The sequence below is a fragment of the Scyliorhinus canicula genome, chromosome 10 (genome assembly GCF_902713615.1).
Source record: "Scyliorhinus canicula chromosome 10, sScyCan1.1, whole genome shotgun sequence".
NCBI lineage: Eukaryota > Metazoa > Chordata > Chondrichthyes > Carcharhiniformes > Scyliorhinidae > Scyliorhinus > Scyliorhinus canicula.
The window spans coordinates 108,083,236-108,105,292 of NC_052155.1; the positions used below are offsets into that span (position 1 = coordinate 108,083,236).

Genomic DNA, 22,057 nt, shown 5'->3' on the forward strand with positions numbered 1-22,057 from the left:
CTGTGTTTGTGGGACCTTTCTGTGTAAACTGGTTTCAACATTGCCCCACATTAAAACAATGTACTTCAAAAGTATTAGTAATTAAACAGGACATCTCAAGGTCATAAAAGGCACTATATAAATGCAAATTCTTTCTTATTTAAGCTAATGGCACAGCCCATTATTCTCATTATATTTTTGCTTTCACCTTCCATTTTGAAAAATTAAAGTTATGATTGGCTTACAATTTAGAGAGGTTTTGTAATGAGGACAAATTTGCGATGTGTGTTATGTTATTGTTCTGCAGATACAGATGGGTGAGATTAAAGGCAAAATCTAAATTATGAATCTGTGTGATGTTGTTGTCATATAAATATATGACAGACAGGCTCTTGCATACAGAGAGGTCATCCTGAAATAAAAGAAAAAGCATAGTTTTAGAAAAACAACTCAACATATATAAACTGTATTTCACTTTTAATCACATGCGCAGTAAAAATCAGGGAATATGACTTAGCATCAACCAATTAAGTGAACTTACGATTTCATCAATATTCTTGTTTGAAAAATTAAGATGAGTTAGTTTTTTTAAGTATTGTTCCAATGGCTCATCTCTTCTGTTCTTTACATGGACACTACTTTTAGCAATTAGATCCACTGTAAGTCGACCCATGATGTAACAGATTTGAAAGAACTTGATTCAAAGCTATTTCACGTAAAGTTGTGTTTGAACTCTTGGCTCTTTCAAAAAAAAATTAAATATTCCTGTGGAATAAAATTAACAGACAATTATACAATACAAATATATAAGAATACAAATACCTTGAACACAGTAAGGCTGATTTTAGTTTCTCCACAGTAAAACCAATGGGTGCACAGGATGAAAGGAACAATGTTTCAATGAAGTCAGTGGGGGAATTTTCCTAAGTCTAGGTTACATCCATTTACATAAATTCAGTCACCTGTGAAAAACATACTTATCCCTGACTGTTAGCCTGTTGATTATATTCCAATCCCAGACCAGATCCCAACAGTCTGGATACTGGACAGAAATTCCAACGTTTGATTTTACTTTTGTAAGACTGTGAGGAAAGGATGATCCAGGAGTGATTGCACAAATAAAAAGAGATTTTAAACAAACACTGTTACTAACACAGTATCACAATTTTAACATCACACCAGAAACTAGCTAAACAATACTACTCAACACAGTGAATACAATATCCTTAATTGCTATCTTCATTCCCAATTAGACAAGAAAAAAAAACATCTCTGCTCTCAATCCACTTTAACTACAAATGGCACATAGGAATTCCCATTTGAGTGAATTGCGCCCAGAGACAGAAAGGGGTTTGACTCTCCCGAGCATGATGTATTATTGATGTATTATTTATTACTGGGCTGACAATATGGAGATGATGAGGCATTGTTGGGGGGGGGGAGGTAAGAGAGGGGGTGGAGTGGATCAAGTTGGACGAGGAGTCCTATACGGGGTCAAGTCTGAGGGCTCTCGTAGCCGACCCGTTGACGTTAGCCCCGGGGAGTCCGGTGGTGCATTCGACGATCAGGGTATGGAAATTCGATAAAGGGTCAATGTTGACGACACTGTGTGGGAACCACAGCTTAAGCCACATGTGGGTGATGGGGGTGGTTTGAGCGGGTTATGGATATGCTCTCAGAGGGGATGTTTGTGGGGCTGGGTGAGCTGCGGGAGAGGTTTGAGCTGCCGAGGGGAGTGAGTTTAGGTAAATGCAGGTGTGGGACTTTGCGCGAAAGGTGTGTCAGACATTCCTCAAGTTACCGGAGTACACATTGTTGGAGCAACTGCTGCTCCCTGACGATTTGAGGGAGGGTAGGATTGGGTATACATCCAGATGGTTAGGGGAGGAGGGTGAGGCACATGTGGTGAGGATAAAGCATAAGTGGGAGGAGGAGTTGGGGAGGGAAATAGTTTGGGGACTCTTTATTGAGGTGATGCAGCGGGTGAACTCAACCTCCTCTTGTGCGAGGATGAGTTTGATTTAGTTCAAGGCGGTGCACAGGGTACACATGACTTGGGCGAGGATGAGTGGGTTCTTACAGGGGGTGACCAATGGGTGTGAGAAGTTTGGCTGGGGCCAGCGAATCACACTCACATGTTCTAGGTTTGCAAGATGCTGGAGAGCTTTGGGAGGCCATGTTTGGGACATTATCCAGGATAGTGGGGATGGAGGTCAGGCCAGACCCTATGGTGGCAATCTTTGGGGTCTCAGAGGAGCCAGAGCTGCTGGGGGGAAAGGGGGAACAATGTCATGGCCTTTGCCTCTCTGATTGTCCGGCGAAGGATCCTGTTGAATTGGAGGTTGGATACGTCACCAGGGGTGGCAGCCTGGCTGGGTGACTTTAAGGACTTTCTCCGGCAAGAGAAGAACAAGTTCGAGTTGAGGGGGTCAGAAGAGGATTTCGAAGGGCGGTGGAGACCGTTCATCACCTTATTTGAGGAGCTGTTCGTCACAGGAGAGGAGGGATTAAAAGGGGGAAAAGCTGTACAAACTGTTGACTATGCTTTGATGGACTGTGTATTCTGTTGATGTTGTGTATGTTTGCAATAAAATGTCTTTTAAAAAAAGAATTTGAACCAAGTACTGTAGTAGTCATGTGGGCATGACTCTGGGAATCTGTAACAGTGATTCAAGAAGTCTTATGGTTTTAAGTAAAACAATTATCACTTATCATCCCAAAGTCCTCAGAAACTGCCAAATCAGTATTTTTGTGTTGAACTTTCTTTTAGACAGAGCACATAAAGAAACAAGGGCACAGATTATACAATGGGTTGGGGACCACCGCTGATTCAACTGGCAGAGTAATGAAGGACATAACTGCTAGATTGGGCCTATGTCAGATGGTGAAAAAAGTAACAAATGGGAGTCATCCACTTTAACCATGTTCAGATCTAGTAGAAACAGACTATGTCATCAAAAGTGCCATCAAGTGACACTCCACTCAATGGTGCTAAAGTTACATGCCACCAGAAACATTTTGCTACAGACCCCATCAGGTCCTGGAGATTAAGCCAGAGGAAAGGCAAGAGTAACTACCTTTAAAATAAAGGCAGGATTTGATTGAGAATGGTACCAAGTGACCGAATAAAACATTGGTTCCCATTTTCTTAGCACTTCCTCTACAACATTTTTTCTTTGTACTTAATGAAAGAACTTACAAGATCACAGGATATCCCAAAGCACTTTACAGCTAATAAAATACTTTTTGTAGTTGTAATATTGGAAATCCAGCTGCCAATTAGTGCACTAATAATGAACAAGTAATCTATTCAAATGATGTTGATTGAGAACTCTTCTACTCTGCTTTAAATACTGCCATGGGACCTTTGGGCATGATTTTACTCGGGACTCCAGGACCCTATTGTCCATAGATGAGGTGATCCTGAGTCTATAGTTTCTGTTCTACGGCAGAAACCATAAATATATTTTCCCCAGCGATTGCCTCCTAATTGTGAGGTAATGCATTTTGGTAGGCCTAACATAGAGGGGAAATATACTGTAAATGGCAAAACACTTGAGAATAGAGAAAGTCAGACAGATCTGGCCGTGCAGGTCCACAGATCTTTGAAGGTGGCAACACAAGTGGACAAGGTAGTCAAGAAAGCATACGGAATGCTTGCCTTCATTGGATGGGGCATCGAGTATAAAAACTAGCAAGTCATGCTACAGTTGTATAGAACCTTAGTAAGGCCGCACTTGGAATACTGTTCACAATTCTGGTCGACACACTACCAGAATGATGTGGAGTCTTTGGAGAGGGTGTAGAGGAGGTTTACCAGGATGTTGCCTGGTCTAGAGGATGTTAGCTATGTGGAGAGGCTGAATAGTCTTGGACTGTTTTCAATAGAACGACGGAGGTTGAGGGGCGGCCTGATAAGAGGTCTATAAGATTACGAGAGGCATGGATAGAGTGGATGGGCAGGTACTATTTCCCAGGGTGGAGGGGTCAGTCACCAGGGGCATAGGTTTAAGATCTGTGGGAGAAAGTTTAGAGGAGATGTGCGAGGCAGGTTTTTTTATGCAGAGGGTGGTGCGTGCTTGGAACGTGTTGCCTGGGGAGGTTGTGGAAGCAGAAACATTAACGGCATTCAAAAGCCATCTTGACAGGGCAGCACGGTGGCACAGTGGTTAGCATTGCTGCCTACGGCGCTGAGGACCCGGGTTCGAATCCCGGCCCTGGGTCACTGTCCGTGTGGAGTTTGCACGTTCTCCCCGTGTCTGCGTGGGTTTCATCCCCACAACCCAAAGATGTGCAGGTTAGGTGGATTGGCCACGCTAAATTGCCCCTTAATTGGAAAAAATAATTGGCTACTCTAAAAAATGTTTTAAAGCCATCTTGACAAACACATGGATAGGATGGGTATAGAGGGATATGGCACAAGGAAGTGCTGAGGGTTTTGGCAAAAGTTGGTATCATGACCGGTACAAGCTTGGAGGGCCAAAGGGCCTGTTCCTGTGCTGTTTTGTTATTTGTTCTAATTGGGTGCCTCCAGTATGATGAATGCAAGAAATTGTCATATTTTATATTTTTTTGCAGTAATGTTATTAAAACCTGGGTTAGGATGTATACAGACAGTACGACTGCTAGAGCTGTGATTAAGGTGTCGTGAAAGTGAGGTAATCATTAATTTGCAGGTGAAGTGTTCTGCTTTAGATCTTGAGAATAATTTTCCTGTTTACAGATAGCTAGTTAATAGGATATTGTTCAGATTTGAAGGACCCCTGGGGTGTAGATGATTTATGAGGGATATTATGTTTCGTCGTGTCCAAAGAAGTCAAGGGACATTTTTTAAGAAGAGACAAAAGAATGCCTTTTGCTTTGGGTACAGGTGATGTAGTTAAAAGGAGGAGTCAGGTCTGTCTGAAAAGTCAGTAGGTCCATGAACTCTAATCTGAATACAAGTGTTTTAGTTGGTCCTGAATGATTCTTTCTCCAAAGACTTTGCACAAAGAAAAGCAAGTAAAACCCTGGTTGTTAACTTTATTCATGAGTGGATTGCTTGATTGGAATATAGTGGCAGATTTCTTTGTTGCTTATGTGGTTAATCCTCTGATCAAATTAAAGTTTGTTTTCATATAAAAAATACCTATTGGTCAATGTTTTCACTCCTGTTTTGCTGTAACAATTCCTTACAGTTTTACAAATTGAAAATAGTTAGGTTCCCATTTGGGATCCAGGCACACAGTCCAATTAAGGGTGGAGTGCAGATGCTGCCTGCCAGAGGCCAAACTGAAACCTTGGCTGTGCAACCGGGAGGGGTGAGCACTGCCGAGGCAGGTTGGATATTCAGAAGTTAATTCAACAGGACGACTCCCTCAGAGAGGTAAGTAAGAAATTTAAAAGCAATGTACCAAGCAGATAGGTTACTCTCAATGGTGCTACGGACATGGCTTTCCTTGCACAGAGCCACCCTTTTTGAGGCATGTTGCCTCCGGCTCCAATAGCACCCCTGGATAGCCATAGGGAGGCTTTCCCCGTGAAGTTTTTGGCATCCTTACATGTCGAGGGTCACTCCGGTGCAGGCAAAATACCAACAGGCCATGAAAATCGCCTTTAATTATTTAAATTGGCTGCTCATCTTCATTCTTTCCAATGACAAGACGACGTTTGAGAGTGAGCTCGAAACTGCTCCCTGGTATTTCCCAGACCCCCCACCCCGTCCCAGTTCACAACCTCAGGGTGCCTGCTTGAGAAGGCACTCACGACCTTGGTTTAAAGTCTCATCCAAAAATCGCCCCATTGCCTCATAATTAGAGCATAAGAAATAGGAGCAGGAGTAGGCCATTTTACCAATCCAGAAATCATTTGATAAGATCATTGTTGATCTGATTGTCACTGTAACTTAATTTACCTGCCTAACCCTTGTGGATCCCTGGTGGATCAAAACTCTGTCTAACTCAGACTTGAAAACATTCAATGACCCTTGGCTGTCTGGAGTAGTGAATTCCAAAGATTAACTGCTCTCTGAGAAAATAAACTCTCCTTTCTCGCCACCCACCCCCCATCTCCATCTTAAATGGGAGGACACTTACTTTGAAACTGTGCTCCCTTGTTCCAAATATCCCGAGGGGAAACATTCTTCCAGCATCTATCCTGCAAAGCCCCCTCAGAATCCGTGGGTAATGCGCGGTCAAGGCTGCACTTAGTCCCATTTTCTGCTCTGAGGAGCTCCGCTCGCCAAAATTCCTCAGTGCAGGGAAATGGCGTCCTGACCTCCCGACCCCTGGATGCGACCCCCAAACCCACCCAAAGCCCCAACTCACCAATAAGGGGGTCATCAGCCACCACACCACACCCCACCTCACGTGCATAGGGCGCCCCCAGGACCAATCATCGCCGCGCACAAAATACCAGATTGGCACCTTGACCCTACCAGCCTGGCACCATGGCAATGCCCCTGCCAGTTAGCAGTGCCAGGCACATTTGTAGGGACCAGTACTGAACAGTGCTTGCCCGAGGTCTGCAAGACGAATGGGATAGATCTCAACGCCTTGTTATCTCAGGGAACTGTATATTAGAGTGACACTAGCTGTATCAATCTCATATGCAAATTTACCAATAAGTGATCCTGCCCAGAAAGGGCGGGCTTCACATTGCGACGTCTCACAAGATTTAATGCAATCTCACAAGGCGTGGTGAGCTGGGTAGATCCCAGGAGCGGATTTTCCCAGCATTTACTAGCCTTGTTGCATTGCAGTGCACTGCTTTTCGGGCGCAGCATGGCCAGTAGATCGCGCCCAAGGTCTTCACCTATGAAGTTAATTTAGACCGTAAATAGTTGAGGGTTTGTACTGTGGCATCCCTCCAGTTACATTTTACCAACTTGAAAGTTATACCTCTATCCTGACTCTCAGTTTCCTGCTCATCAGCCAATCCTCTATCCATGCTAATATATTACTCCAACACCTTGAGCTCATAAACTTCTATGGGAATCTTTTATGTGGCACTGCATTTTTTGAAATCAAACAGCACATCTACTGGTCCCCTTTATCCACCTGACTCAAAGAACTCTAATAAATTTGTCAAACACAATTTCACTTCTGTAAAACCATGTGGACACTGCTGGATTTTATTATGATTTTCAAAATATCCTATAGTCTTAATAATAGACTTCAACGTTTCCTCAATGGCGGACATTAGGCTAACTGGCCCACAGTTTCTGCAATCTCTCTATCCCCTTCCTTGAATAAACCCTTGTTATGACCCCTTTGGGGCCAAGGATTGGGCTCTATATGATTTCCCCCCTTACACAGCTGAGTATGAACTCCCCCGGCAATTGGGGGTGGAGCACTCAGTATAAAATCCTTGACCTGGGTGCAAGCTAGGAAGGGTGGCCCTTTGGGGAGAGGAGTTGTAGTTTTGTTATTTGTGTATACTATAATAAACCAGTTGTTCATTTCTACCCTACTGAGCATTCCTGTCGTCTCTCCCGTCAGGTTCTACAGTTACATTTGTATATTTTTTCAATTCACTGGGCCCTTTCCAGACTTTATGGACTTTTGGAGATAACAACTAATGCATCCACTATCTCTGTTGCCATTTATTTTAAGGATGGTATCAAATTGAAGCAGGTCATCAAGTCGAGGGACTTGTCAGCCTCTAGTTCCATTAGTTTACCTCGCACTTTTTCTCGAACGATAGTGATTGTTTAAAAATTATCCCTCCCTATTTCCCTTGATTTTCTCCCGTTATTATTCTGATTTTTGTGTGCCTTCCACTATGAAGGCAGATATAAAATACTTGTTCATTGCCTCTGCCATTTTCTTGTTTCCCATTATTAATTCCCAGTCTCAATCTCTAAAGTCCAATGCTCACTTTATCTATTTGTTTCCCTTTTACATACTTGTAGAAACTCTTACTGTCTGTTTTTATATTCCTTGTTGGTTAACTTTTATATTCTTATTCCTCCCTATTTATCATGCTGTAGTCATCCTTTGCTGGTTTCTAAAATTTTCACAATCTTCTAGCCTACCAATGATCTATACAGCATTGTATTCCTTTTCTATCATCCTAACTTAGTTAAGCCATAGATGGTGTATCCTTCTTGTAGAGTATTTCTTTCTCAATGGAATATATATTTATTGAGAGTTATAAAATATTTCCTTAAATATCTGCCACTGCTTCTCAGCCATCTTACCTTTTAACTTACTTCCCAGTCCATCACAGCCAAGGTTCTGTCTTCATACTTTTATAATTGCCTTTATTTACGTTTAAAACATCTGCTTCCAATTGAAGGTTCTCACTCTATCATGCTATGATCACTTTTGCCTAGAGGATCCTTTACTATGACATTAATAATTAATTATCTCACATTATACATTGCCAGATCTAAAATTACCCACTCCCTCATTGATTGCAAAATGTATTGTTTAAGAAACTGTCCCGAATACACTATGAACTAATTCTCAAAGTTACCATTGCCAATTTGATTTGTCCAATCCATTATGTTCCCTGCAGTGTATTTACTGTTAAGGTGCCTATAAAGGTAAAAGGTGAAGGTCGCATAGACTGTTTCCCCCTTTGAGGGGGAGACCTGATTGGTGGTGATTAAACCTGAGGATTACCACACCTCAGGTGAGGGGCAAGGTTGAGAAGGTGGACCTTCATGAATAACCAGTATGGGAATTGAATCTGCACTGCTGACCTTGCTCTGCATCGCCAACCAGCTGTCTAGCCAAGTGAGTTAAATGAAACCAACCCAATCACTCCCACCAATGACTTCTGTCCCTTGCTATGTTTTATCTCCATCCAAACTGATTCCACATTTTGATCTTCGAATCCAAGATTAATTTCTTACGACTGTGTTGATTTCATCCCTTATAAACAGAGCCATCTTACATCATTTTCCTTTCTTCCTATATTTACAAAATGTTAAACACCTTTGGGTATTCAGTTCCCAGTCTTGGTCATCTTGCATCCATGATGCAGCTATAATGACTATCATACCATGCCAATTAATTTCAATTTGCACTGTCTTGTCATGAATGTGTGGGTTTTCAGATAAAGAGCCTTTAATTATGTTTTTACAACTTTCCCCACTCTGACTGACCCTATTTGCTGCTGCACTCTTATGTTTATACCCTCAGTCCTTTCCTGTCACAATCTGGTTATCATTTCCAGTTTCACTAGCCTGCACTATTGTCTTTTCTCATAAACTTTCAAAATCTCCTGTCCTGTGAACCCTTGCAACGTCCCCTCCCCCTCGCCCCACTGTTTCACCTCCTCCAGATAATTGAGAGTCCCAAGACATAGATTTAGGCCCATATTCATTTCTGTCAAAAGTTCAGCTCCTGATTTTATGGCAAAGAAGCGTCAACTACTTGTCCCTTTTGAAAAGGAGCAGGAATTGAGAGTGAGGCGGCACGGTAGCACAGTGGTTAGCACTGTCGCTTCACAGCGCTCGAGGCCCAGGTTTGATTCCCAGCTTGGGCCACTGTCTGTGCAGAATCTACACAGGTTTCATCTGGGTGCTCTGATGTCCTCCCACAAGTCCCGAAAGACGTGCTTGTTAGGTGAATTGGATCTTCTGAATTCTCCCTCAGTGTACCTGAACAGGCACAGTAGTGTGGCGACTAGGAAATTTTCACAGTAACCTCATTGCAGCGATAATGGAAGCCTACTTGTGACACTAGTAAAGATTGTTATTGCACGGGTGGCATGTGGCGCGGTGGATAGCACTGGGACTGCAGTACTGAGGACCCGGGTTCAAATCCCAGCCCTGGGTCACTGTCCGTGTGGACTTTGCACGTTCTCCCTGTGTTTATGTGGGTTTTGTCCCCACAATCCAAAGATGTGCTGGTCAGGTGGATTGGCCACACTAAATTGCCCCTGAATTGGAAAAGAAAGATAACTGGCTACTCTACGATTGTTATTGCTGTTGTTATTAGTGCTCTCGTGCAACTCTCAATACCTTGGGTACAATTGTTGTACAGTGAAAATAACTTGAAAAATATAAGTATGGTATGCATTTTAAGCAAACATTTCAAGTTTTAAAAAAAAAATTTCCAATTCAGAGGCAATTTCGCGTGGCCAATCCACCCAACCTGCACATCTTTGGGTTGTGGGGATAAAATCCACCCAAACACAGGGAGAATGTGCAAACTCCACATGGACAGTGACCCAGAGCTGGGATCGAATCTGGGACCTCGGCGCAGTGAAGCAGCAGTGCTAACCACTGCGCCACCGTGCTGCCCTTCACTCTGGCTGAAGTGACCCTTGGGTTCAATGGTAAGATTGATTCCTGGGTCTTGGTCAGAAGATTGTGGGTTAGTGCCGCACTTCACCTAGTGGAGGTGCAAGTCCGTTCTTGCAAATATTTTTTGATTAATAGGGGCATCAGGGGTTATGGGGAGAAGGCAGGGTACTGGGGCTGAGAAACATACCAGCCATGATTGAATGGTGGAGCAGACACAATGGCCGAATGACCTAATTCCGACCCTATGTCATGGTTTCATTGGGCTAACATCCATCAGACTTTTAAAGGTTTTCCCCGCCCATTGCACTGAGTCAAAGCACCAGGCAGGGGGCCGACGGGGTTTCTTTTTTATGTAAACGACCCAGGGGACAATCCGCTGGACGTAAAATAAATTGAACTAATGGGAGCGTGGGGAGCGAAGAAGCACTCCTGTCCAGTCCATTTGTCAGAATCATAGAATTTACAGTGCAGAAGGAGGCCATTCGGCCCATCGAGTCTGCACCGGCTCTTGGAAAGAGCACCCCACCCAGCCCACACCTCCACCCCAATAACCCTTTAACCCCACCCAACACTACGGGCAATTTTGGACACTAAGGACAATTTAGCATGACCAATCCACCTAATCTGCACATCTTTGGACTGTGGGAGGAAACCGGAGCACCCGGAGGAAACCCATGCACACACAGGGGGGAATCGTAGAAAATCACAATTAAATTGACACATGCATGTTCAGAAGGATTCTCCGATCCCGCGGCTAAGTTCTGACTCCGGCAACAAAAGTGGCGCAAGCCACGCTGGCGTCAACGGGTCGCCAAGCCCAGGTATTCACACCTTCCTAGAGGGCTAGTACAGTGCCGGAGTGGTGTCTGCTGCTCCGGCGCTCCAACGCCAGCACGCCACGGCTCCGCGCATGCACGCCACGGCCGGCGCATGCGCATGGGTTCCCGTCTCCGCACCGGTCCCCGGGCAATATGGTGGAGCCCTATAGGGGCCCGGCGTGAAGGAACATAGGCCCCCCCATAGAACTTGCCGGCTCGCCGATTCGTAAGCCCCGATCGTGGGCCAGACCACCGTGGAGGGCCCCCCCCCCCGAAACAGATCCCCCCTGCCCCCCACTAGGACAGCCCCGCAGCCAGAACTCCGAGGTCGCGCTGGGTGGGACCATGCATGGCCCACACCGGTGGGACTTCGCCGAACTGGGCGGGAACTCGGCTTGTCGAGGCGCAGAGAATAACGGGGGGGGGGGGGGCAACCGGTGCGGCGGGGTTCCCGCGGGAATCCGAGAATCGACGCCAGCGAATTGACAGGCTGGCGTCGGAGCAGCATGGCGCGATTCTCGCACCCCACTCGGCAATTCTCCGATCTGGCGCAGGATCGGAGAATCCCGGCCCATAATCCGGATAACGGTTGGGAGGTGGGGGGTTAAAATGGGGAAAGTAGATTAGGAAATTGATCATGTCAACATAACGACTACCGTTGTCAAGCTGCTTAAGGCGCCTGAAGGCGGCTTCAGATCCCGCACAATGCGAATGTGAATGCGAAGCCGAAACCGGATGACATTGACACAAATTGTCCCACAGGGCATAAAGTGGCCCGTAATGTTCACCAGCTCAACTCACACCGGGAAGCGAAGAAAGTACCGGCAGTGGATCCACCGCCTCCAGGGGCCCGGTCACTTACACCAAACATTGGAAATGCAAATTAACCAGAGTAGGGAAAGAACTCGCCCCGCACTTACTTAAAACAAACAGAATAAAGGACTGAACATTCACTTTACCTTAAACAGTGCCGTTGTAAAGCTACCCGGCGTCTGTCCCCAGCCCCGCGGCCGTTTCGAACATTGCCCCGTTTGAAAGCGCGTGGGCGACGCTCTGTCGGTTACTATGGAAACGGGTGCCACCATTTTGCTTTCAGGTGAAGCAACCCCCACAACCCCCTAAAAAAGATTTGCTCAGTGGGCCGGAACATCCTAAAACGGCAAGTGAGGATAATATTGAATACTGCCAGTGCACGGCATCGTTCTAAGTATAAGATCAATGATAACTACAAATAAATGATTTCACCTTCTCGTACTGCTCACTTTGTTCCCCATTGATCGAGGACTCTGCAAGTGAATCAGCAATAAATGCTTTCTTATTTCTAGCACCCATAACTGCAAATCATAGGAGGTAATCAAACAATCATTGTTAAAATTAAACTGGGGACAGAACGAGGACTACTGCTTTACTTTACAAATATTAATGATGGATTCTCCTAGCAGTTGGTTGATCGAGACAGATCAGTGTTCAGCAAAAAGCCCAATCATTCACCGTCTAGGTTAGGCATTGTCAAACTCGGGAGCACGACCCGCGGGTGGGTCGCGGGCGGGTGTCGGGAGGGTCGTGGAGCTGTCCGTCGCGGCGCTCCTGTGCGCGCAACAGGCGCAGCAGCCAGCTGTTAATGCCGGCTGCAAGCGGCCTACAAAGTGGCCGCAATCATGTAAAAGAAATACGGCCGCACTGCGCATGTATGCCCGATCATCGGTGTGCATGCACAGTGCGGCCGTTTTTTTTTAAAGGGTCGCAGCTTTTTGTTTTACACGTTCGGCCGGGGGGGGGCGTTATTCGTTTATTTTCGTTTAATTTTTATTTTTTCATTTATTTTATTCATTTCATTTTTCTTTTTCTTTACAAGTGCGGGAGGGTTTTATTTGATAAAAGATTACAGGGAAAAAATTCAGAACTTTGGACAGATGGAGACTCCATACTTTCCAACACCTGAAGGCTTCACCTTCATCCAACAGGTTCCATTGGAGGAGCGTGTATGAGGGCCAAAGAGACACAAAACCATTTCCTCCATTTTTGTCAGCAGCAAACAAGGTAAGAGAAAATGGTGGGTCGCGCAGTTCGGCCCTCATGGGTTGCGAAGGTTAGCCGGCGTGGGTCACGAAGATCGGCCGGGTTGGGTCCTGAAGGTTGGCTGGTTGGTAAAAATGGATCCCTGGATAAAAAGTTTGAAGAACACTGGTCTAGGTTAGTGTAGTCAGCATATGCGATGTAAAGCCAAGTCGATTTGCAGATTGCAAATATATGCAAAGTCATTAGAGGGGTTTAAAGCACTAATTTTGCGGCATGCTCGTTTGTCCTGCATTCTCCGCAAATGTTGAGTGTTTGATGACCGAGACTTCTCCAAATGGATATGTCCAGGGTAATTTTTCACAATGTAATGGATCAACTTACAGGCCCTGAGATTGGATTTAAAGATGGGTGTGATGCATAAGCAATCATATGTACAATGATGTACACGATCTCCGACCAGCAGATGACAGTGTAAATCTGCCATGTGACTCTACCTTGAGGAGTTGGGAGTTAGTCCAGTTGGTGGATAGTCATACTTGCTCTAGGATAATTTTGTGTATTAGTAGTTTGCAGTATATTTCTTATAATTATCTTTACCACCCATTTGTTTTTAAATAAATTACTTTAACTAGTCAAGAATTAGATGTACTATTGTGCATAATTCCTACCGGCCATAGCACAAGAACATGAGATTGTACCAGGACTGAGGATCAACTAAGAAAAAAAACCTTCTTTGAAGATCCAAACAATTAAAGATAACTCTTAAGAAGAAGGTACAAAAAGAAAGTAATTTTCTACTAATATGGTGAACTAGTAATAATAATCTTTATTGTCACAATGATGCTTACAATAACACTGTAATTAAGTTACCATGAAAAGCCCCTAGTCGCCACATTGCGGTGCCCCTTCGTGTACACGAAGGGAGAATGCAGAATATCCAAATGACCTAACAACATATCTTTCGGGACTTGTGGGAGGAAACCCGAGCACCCGGAGGAAAGCCATGCAGACACGGGGAGAACGTGCAGACTCCGCACAGACAGTGACCCAACTAATACTCAATACACCTTAAGACTTCAAAGTTCAGGGTGGAAAGTCTGAAGGCACCTCACCAGCTTCGAGTCACCGGTAATGTAGAATATTGATATTGGATTTGGATTTATTTTTTTGTCACGTGTAACAGTGAAAAGTATTTTTCTGTGAGCAGCTCAAGCAAATCTTTACGTACATGAAAAGAAAAGAAAATACATAAGAGGGCAACACAAGATACACAATGTAAATACATAGACACCAGCATCGGGTGAAGGATACAGGGGTGTAGTGTTAATCAGGTCAGTCCATAAGAGGGTCGTTTAGGAGTCTGGTAACAGTGGAGAAGAAGCTGTTTTTGAGTCTGTTTGTGCGTGTTCTCAGACTTTTGTATCTCCTGCCCGATGGAAGAAGTCAGCCAGGTGGGAGGGGTCTTTGATTATGCTGCCCGCTTTCTCCAGGCAGCGGGAGGTGTAGATGGAGTCAATGGATGGGAGGCAGATTTTTGTAATGGACTGGGCTGTCTTCACGTGTGGTGGCTGCTGTGGTGATGTGAGGGCGGTGTATGGGTGAGGGTGGTGTGGGGGCCAAGGTTGAGGGTGATATGGGGGTGAGGGTGTGGGTGGTTGACACATGTGTCACGGGAAACCGCCACTCAGCAGGGGCTCACTTCCTCATCCTCGGCTGAAATCCAACCCGGTGACCTCCATTTCCTGTGGGCCGCCGACCACGTCCAGGACCCTTTGCTCTGCCATGGTGAGGGGCTGCAAGTCCGGTGGTCCCCCAGCAGTCTTCTCCCGCTCCCGGCGGTTGTGGGCAGTCTTCTGAGGGGGAGGAGAGGGCAAACAGAAAACAACAGTGTTAGATAGTCCAACGTATGCAGCTCAGGTGGTGGGTAGCTGGTGGCCTCAGTGGCCAGGGCACCAGGCCATGGTGGCCGGTATGGGTGTGAAGGAAACCAGCTATTTCTGATAGGTAAAAGGATCATTGATTTAGCCATTTTGTTATAAATACTAAAGCCCAGTCCAAAAATCATTGAAAAATGGATCCCACCATAAGACTGCAAACACAACCTCAGATTACAAAAGCGCATAGCTTGCAATCATAAAAGAATGGATTTCAAAATATTTGCAGCCGAACCAGAAGCAAATACAACAATTCTACTGAAGGTCAAAATGTGCACCATAGTTAACATGATCTACCATTGTTTAAAATGTGAATAGTTTGGCAGTCAGCAAATACCAGACCTGATAATAAGTGTAAGTTTACATTCCAACACACACAAGTCACCCAAAGATGCAACATAGTCATATCTATGTTGCATATTGATGATTGACAACTAACCATCCAATCAAATGCATTTGAGACTCATCCAAGCCAATCAGCATATTACAAGGGTAGGAACAGAGGACTCAGATTGATAACATTTTACTTAAAGAAAGAGGTCCGGGCAGCCATTTTCCATTCCGGGATCACACTATACTATATGCTTGACTATCTACTATCTTATTTCGTATATTCATATTTCCACTCTAACTCTAAGTCTGCGCAAGCTGTTTTGCTTTGAGCAAGAAACCATTACTGTATTTTGAAAGTTCAATTTGTTTGTATGCTACTAAGTTTAATTATATCTCTTAAAGTCTTCTGCTGGCAGGGGCTTTATTGAGAATATTTGATTTGTAACCGCAAGAAGATTTCAAACTCTCAATTGTAATCAATAGACACAATAAAGATTTAATTATGCATCCAAGACGTGTAGTGCAAATTTCTACTGAGTTAAGGTGTAAACGAGACTACACTTAACCACAGGGTAGATTTCTACAGGGTGTCGACGTGGGGTGCAAGGTTGGGGTTCACCTGCCCTCTGGGTGGGTGGGGGTAGGGTTACGGGTGTCTGGGACAGTGGTTGGTGCCAGTGACACAGTGTTGCCTACTCACCCTGGTCGTCCTGAGGAGGTTGTGCAGGTTTTTGCGGCACTGCTGGCCGGTCCTGACAGTGTTACTGGTGGCGCTGACCACCTCTGCCAGCTGTGTCCAGGCATGGAAAATGGCAGCGGCTGGCAGCCTCCTTCGCAGTCCGGGGTACAGGGTCATCTGCCTCTCCTCCACTGCGTCCAGGAAGGTCTCCAGCTCGGCATCCTTGAAGTGTGGGGCATCTGCCATATTGCTGCCATCTTGTTTGCTGGGATGATGTGTGTGGGGAGTGAAGTGCGAATATGAGGCTGCAGCTTGTCAGCCTCCTGAGTGTCAATCGCGAAACCTGCGAATCCCACACCATTTCTCATTAAAATCGATTGTGTTCCACGTGGTGCCGGTGCTAGCCCCTTAACAGTTGCTGAATCGGTCCAGGTGCGGCGACAGTTTTGCTGTGGTGGAACTCCACAAATTCTGCGCCGGCATCAACACTTAGTCTTAGGAACAGAGAATTCCGATGTGGATTATTTGCCAGCCTCTGGATAAAGACTTTTTTAAAAAAAGACTGCTTGAAGACTTGATGAGCCATCAATTGCACGAGAGACAAGTTGCTATACAAAAGTTAGGCTTTAATAAGCTAGAACTTAGCCCTGCGGTTGTCTACAATAAAATGGACGGCCGCCGGGCGCTTCGACTATTTATACCTCGGTAAGGAGGCGTGGTTAACTCAGCCTCTCGTCCAATTGCAGAGCTGTCACATGACTGGTCTCAACCAATCGGTCGAGAGGCACATGACCGACCAGGGCCAATGGTAAGCCGGTGTTCTGCACCAATGGCAGACAGCTATGCAAATCATATCACCACATTCACCCCTTGCGGAGAAAGAAGCCGGGAGGGGGGGGGGGGGGGGGGGGGGGGGAGAGAACTGGTGATATGAGTAGCAGCCGGGAGGACAAAAATTTTCTCTCCTTTTATTACATTTTGGGCTTCCCACTGGCCCAGACAATTCGCAATATTACACAAAATCCCAACAAAGTCCATGGAGCTGTTGAATTTAGATCGATTCGATCAGTCTTTTCGTGTCCCGTGACGTTCTGGCAGACCGCCGCAGTGGAGTAGGTGACGTCGGTTCAGCCGATGGTGGTGGTTCCGGTGACGTCCTGGAGCCCGGGAGCAATGGTCCTTGTATAGTCTCCGTCACCCGAGCTGGCTGTGGAGACGCCATGGATGGGGAAGGGGTGACCTGAGTGGGCGCTGGGGGGAAAAAAACAGGGGGGGGTGTGTGGTGAAGGGGGAGAAGGCCGCACGCCGGCGGGTGCCAGGTCCCGGAGGGAGACCGTGTCCTGGCCACCGTCGGGGTACTCCACATACGCATACTGCGGGTTAGCGTGGAGTAACTGAACTTGTTCCACCAACGGGTCGGACTTGTGCACCCGCACATGCTTCTGGAGCAAGATGGGTCCGGGGGTGACCAGCCACGCCGGGAGAGGGGATCCGGAGGACGACTTCTTGGGGAAGACAAGAAGACGTTCATGAGGTGTCTGATTTGTTGCGGTACAGAGGAGTGAGCGGATAGAATGTAGGGCATCGGGGATAACCTCTTGCCATCGGGAAATAGGGAGATCTCTGGACCGGAGGGCCAGTAGTATGGTCTTCCAGATGGTACCATTCTCCCGCTCGACCTGTTCGTTACCCCGGGGGTTATAGCTGGTCGTCCTGCTAGAGGCAATGCCCCTGTTGAGCATGAATTGACGCAGCTCGTCGCTCATAAAGGAGGACCCCCGATCGTTGTGTATGTATGCGGGGTAGCCGAACAGGGAGAAGATGGAGAGGAGGGCCTTAATGACGGTCGATGTGGTCATGTCAAGGGGAAGCGGGAGAATTCGTCAATTACCGCCAGGAAGTAAATGTTGCAGTTGTTAGAGGGAAGGGGCCCCTTGAAGTCAATGCTGAGACGTTCGAAGGGGCGGGATGCTTTGATCAGGTGTGCGCGCTCGGGGCGGTAGAAGTGCGGTTTGCACTCGGCGCAGATGTGGCAGTCACGGGTTACTGTCCTGACTTCCGCGATGGAGAAAGGCAGGTTGCAGGCCTTAATGAAATGGTAGAGACGGGTCACCCCTGGATGGCAGAGGTCCGCGTGGAGGGAGCGGAGGCGGTCTATCTGCGCGCTGGCACAGGTACCGTGGGACAGGGCATCAGGAGGCTCATTGAGCTTCCCAGGACGATACAAGATCTCATAGTTGTACGTGGACAACTCGATCCGCCACCGTAAGATCTTGTCATTCTTGATCTTGCCGCTTTGTGCATTATCAAACATGAAGGCTACTGACCGTTGGTCTGTGAGGAGGGTAAACCTCCTGCCGGCCAAATAGTGCCCCCAATGTCGCACAGCTTCGACTATGGCCTGGGCTTCCTTTTCCACAGAGGGGTGGCGGAGTTCGGAAGTCTGGAGAGTTCTGGAGAAGAAGGCCACGGGTCTGCCCGCTTGGTTCAGGGTGGCCGCCAGAGCAAATTCTGATGCGTCGCTCTCGACCTGGAAGGGGAGGGACTCGTCGATGGCGCGCATCGTGGCCTTTGCGATGTCCGCTTTGATGTGGCTAAAGGCCAGGCAGGCCTCTGTCGACGGCGGGAAGATCGTGGTTTGAATGAGGGGACGGGCCTTGTCAGCGTAGTTGGGAACCCATTGGGCGTAGTACGCGAAGAAACCCAGGCAGCGTTTGAGGGATTTGAGGGTATTGGGGAGAGGGAGTTCCATCAGGGGGCGCATGCGTTCGGGGTCGGGGCCTATCACTCCTTTACGCACTACGTAGCCGAGGATGGCTAGACGGTCGGTGCTAAACACGCACTTATCCTTATTGTATGTGAGGTTAAGGAGTTTTGCGGTTTGGAGGAATTTCTGGAGGTTGGCGTCATGGTCCTGCTGATCGTGGCCGCAGATGGTGACATTATCAAGATACGGGAAGGTAGCCCGTAATCCGTACTTGTCGACCATTCGGTCCATCTCCCGTTGGAAGACCGAGACCCCATTTGTGACACCAAATGGAACCCTAAGGAAGTGGTAGAGGCGCCCATCTGCCTCAAACGCGGTGTATTTGCGGTCACTCGCGCGGAGGGGGAGCTGGTGGTAAGCGGACTTAAGGTCCACAGTGGAGAAGACCGTGTATTTCGCGATATCGTTTACCATGGCGGAAATACGGGGGAGAGGATACGCGTCCAGTTGCATAAACCGGTTGATGGTCTGGCTATAGTCGATGACCATCCGGTTTTTCTCCCCAGTCCAGACCACCAACACTTGGGCTCGCCAGGGACTGTTGCTGCCCTCGATGACCCCTTCCGTCAGCAACCTCTGGACCTCGGACCTGATGAAGGACCGGTCCTGGGCGCTGTACCGTCTGCTCCGTGTCGTGACGGGTTTGCAATCGGGGGTGAGATTAGCAAACAAGGAGGGGGGGTCCACTTTGAGGGACGCGAGGCTGCAGACAGTGAGGGGGGGTATAGGGCCGCCGAATTGGAAGGTCAAGCTCTGCAGGTTGCACTGGAAGTCCAGTCCTAGGAGTGCCGGTGCGCAAAGGTCAGGGAGGACAAGGAGTTTATAATTTTAAAAAACCTTCCCTTGGACCGTGAGGTCCGCGATGCAGCACCCGGTGATGCGGACGGAGTGCGAACCTGAGGCTAACCCGATTTTGTGTTTTACAGGATGGACAGGGAGCGCGCAGCGTCTTACCGTGGCAGGGTGAACAAAGCTTTCCGTGCTCCCAGAGTCCAGCAGACAGCCCATCTCGTGGCCGTTGAGGTAGATGAGCGTTGTCGTTTTGGCGAGCGTGCGTGGACGTGACTGGTCGAGCTGAATGGCCGCGAGCCGTGGAGAAAATCCGTATTCGTCGTCGTCGTCCGAGTAGATGCTGGAAGAACCTTGCGTGCCAGTCCCGGAAGGTGGTGCCCAGGATCCGCACGTGGAGTCGGGATCCCAAGATGGCGGTGCCCAGGACCCGCACGTGGAGTCGGGGCCCCAAGATGGTGGCGCCCAGGACCCGCACGTGGAGTCGGGGCCCCAAGATGGCGGCACCCAGGACCTGCTCATGGGGTCGGCGCCCCAAGATGTCGACGCCCAGGGCCCGCACGTGGAGTCGGCGCCCCAAGATGGCGGCGCACGTGGGGCCCTCTTGGTTGCTGGGGGCGGGGTTAGCGATGCCGGCGGGCCGATCGGAGCGGCAGGGAGCGGGGGCAGAGAGGCGCGCAAGCCAGGTGCAGGGGCCCGGGGGCGGGGGGAGGAGAGTTGCGCGGCGTCTAGGAGGGGACCGGGAGGGCCCGGAGGAGAGAGAGAGAGGCACGCAGGTCGGGCGCAGGGGCCCGGGGGCGGGGGGGGGAGAGAGTTGCGCGGCGTCCAGGAGGGGACTGGGAGGGCCCGGAGGAGAGAGAGAGGTGCGCAGGCCGGGCGCAGGGGCCCGGGGGCGGGGGGGAGAGTGTTGCGCGGCGTCCAGGAGGGGCCAGCAAGGGCCTGGAGGTGGGGATCCCTGGTCGCTGCGCAGAACTGCAGCAACCGTTTTGGCCTGGCAGACATTAGAGAAGTGGCCCTTCTTCCCGCAGCTCTTACAGAGGGCGGAGCGGGCTGGGCAGCGCGGCGAGGGTGTTTCACGAACCCACAAAAGTAGCAGCGGGGCCCCGTGGACTTGTCGGGGCGTCCCGCAGCGCAGGCCTGAGGGAGGTCGGGAGCGGCGGATGGCGGTGGGGAAGCGTGCCAGGAGGCCCAGGATGGTGCCGCGCGGCTGGGGACATAGGCGCGGGCGTTTAAATCGGCGACCTCCAGGGAGGTGGAGAGAGTCCGTGCCTCAGTTAAGCTGAGGTCATCTTTCTCCAGCATCCGCTGGCGGATAGTGGGGGACTGCATCCCAGCCACGTAAGCGTCTCTGATCAGCAGTTCCATGTGCTCCGTAGCTGAAACTGCGAGGCAGGAGCAATTCCTCCCCAGGATGGCGAGGGCCTGGTAAAATTGGTCTAATGACTCACCGGGGAGCTGTTGTCTGGTGGCTAGCAGATGTCGGGCGAATACTCTGTTGACTGGTTTAAGGAATTGTCCATTCAGCTTTAGCATGGCAGCATCGTAATCTTTCTCCTCCTTGATTATCGCATAGGCTGCTATACCCACGCTGGAGTGGAGGATGTGAAGCTTCTGTGCCATGGTGGGGGGGCAGGTTGCAGATTCCAGGTATCCTTCGAGACATGTCAGCCAATGTTGAAAAAGTTCTGCAGTTCGGAGTTTGCGGGCTGATGCGGAGGCATTCGGGCTTGATCCGGAACTCCATCTTCAAAAATCTAGCTTATTAAATTGATGACCCATCAATTGCATGAGAGACGAGTTGCTATACAAAAGTTAGGCTTTAATAAGCTAGAACGTAGCCCTGCGGTTGTCTACAATAAAATGGACGACCGCCGGGCGCTTCGACTATTTATACCTCAGTAAGGAGGCGTGGTTAACTCAGCCTCTCGACCAATCGGAGAGCTGTCACATGACTGGTCTCAACCAATCGGCCGAGAGGCACATGACCGACCAGGGCCAATGGTAAGCCGGTGTTCGGCACCAATGGCAGACAGCTATGCAAATCATATCACCACAAGACTGAGAGAGAAATCCATTCAGTAAACAACCTGCAGATCCCTGTCTGTCAGATTAAATGCTGAATCTGACAGCCTTCTGCAAATGTTATTGTTCAGCTCAGAGCTTCCAGAAACTAAACAAAAACTACCTTCTGCTACAGGCATGTAGCTACTGCCTCCTCTCATGACTTGCATCATCTTTATCCCACTCAAATCCCATGACTTACTTAAGTTTAAACACAATGGGCTGCATTCTCCGTTTGATAGACTAAGTGCTGACGCTGGGACTGAATCGCGAGTATTTTACGTGCATGATAGCGACACCGGTTCGGGAGCAATTCAGGACATCCTAATGGGCTAGCACTGACACCATGTGGAACTAATGCAATTCCAAAGCATGCCGACATAAGGTATGGCGCGGCGAGCCCGACAAGCAGGAGCTGCAAATAGGCACTGGTTATGCTGG

At 48.2% G+C, this 22,057-nt stretch overlaps 1 protein-coding gene and 1 long non-coding RNA gene across 3 annotated transcripts in view; one reads left to right on the plus strand and one right to left on the minus strand.

Moving 5' to 3' along the window:
- ppp1r42 (protein phosphatase 1, regulatory subunit 42) overlaps positions 1-12,677 on the minus strand; it is a 236,261-nt gene extending 223,584 nt beyond the window's left edge. For both annotated transcript variants that reach the window (XM_038809530.1, XM_038809529.1), the window contains exons 1-4: positions 12,280-12,677; positions 11,994-12,185; positions 521-744; positions 225-391 (exon numbers count right to left, since the gene is read on the minus strand). In XM_038809530.1, coding sequence (XP_038665458.1) covers positions 225-391; positions 521-652 — 299 coding nt within the window. In that variant the 5' untranslated portion in view covers positions 653-744; positions 11,994-12,185; positions 12,280-12,677. The remainder of the gene's footprint in view (positions 1-224; positions 392-520; positions 745-11,993; positions 12,186-12,279) is intronic.
- Positions 12,678-13,042: 365 nt separating this feature from the next.
- Positions 13,043-22,057, plus strand: part of LOC119972596 — a 65,517-nt gene continuing 56,502 nt past the window's right edge. Inside the window, exon 1 of the long non-coding RNA XR_005462111.1 lies at positions 13,043-13,074. This is a non-coding gene — a long non-coding RNA (uncharacterized LOC119972596). The remainder of the gene's footprint in view (positions 13,075-22,057) is intronic.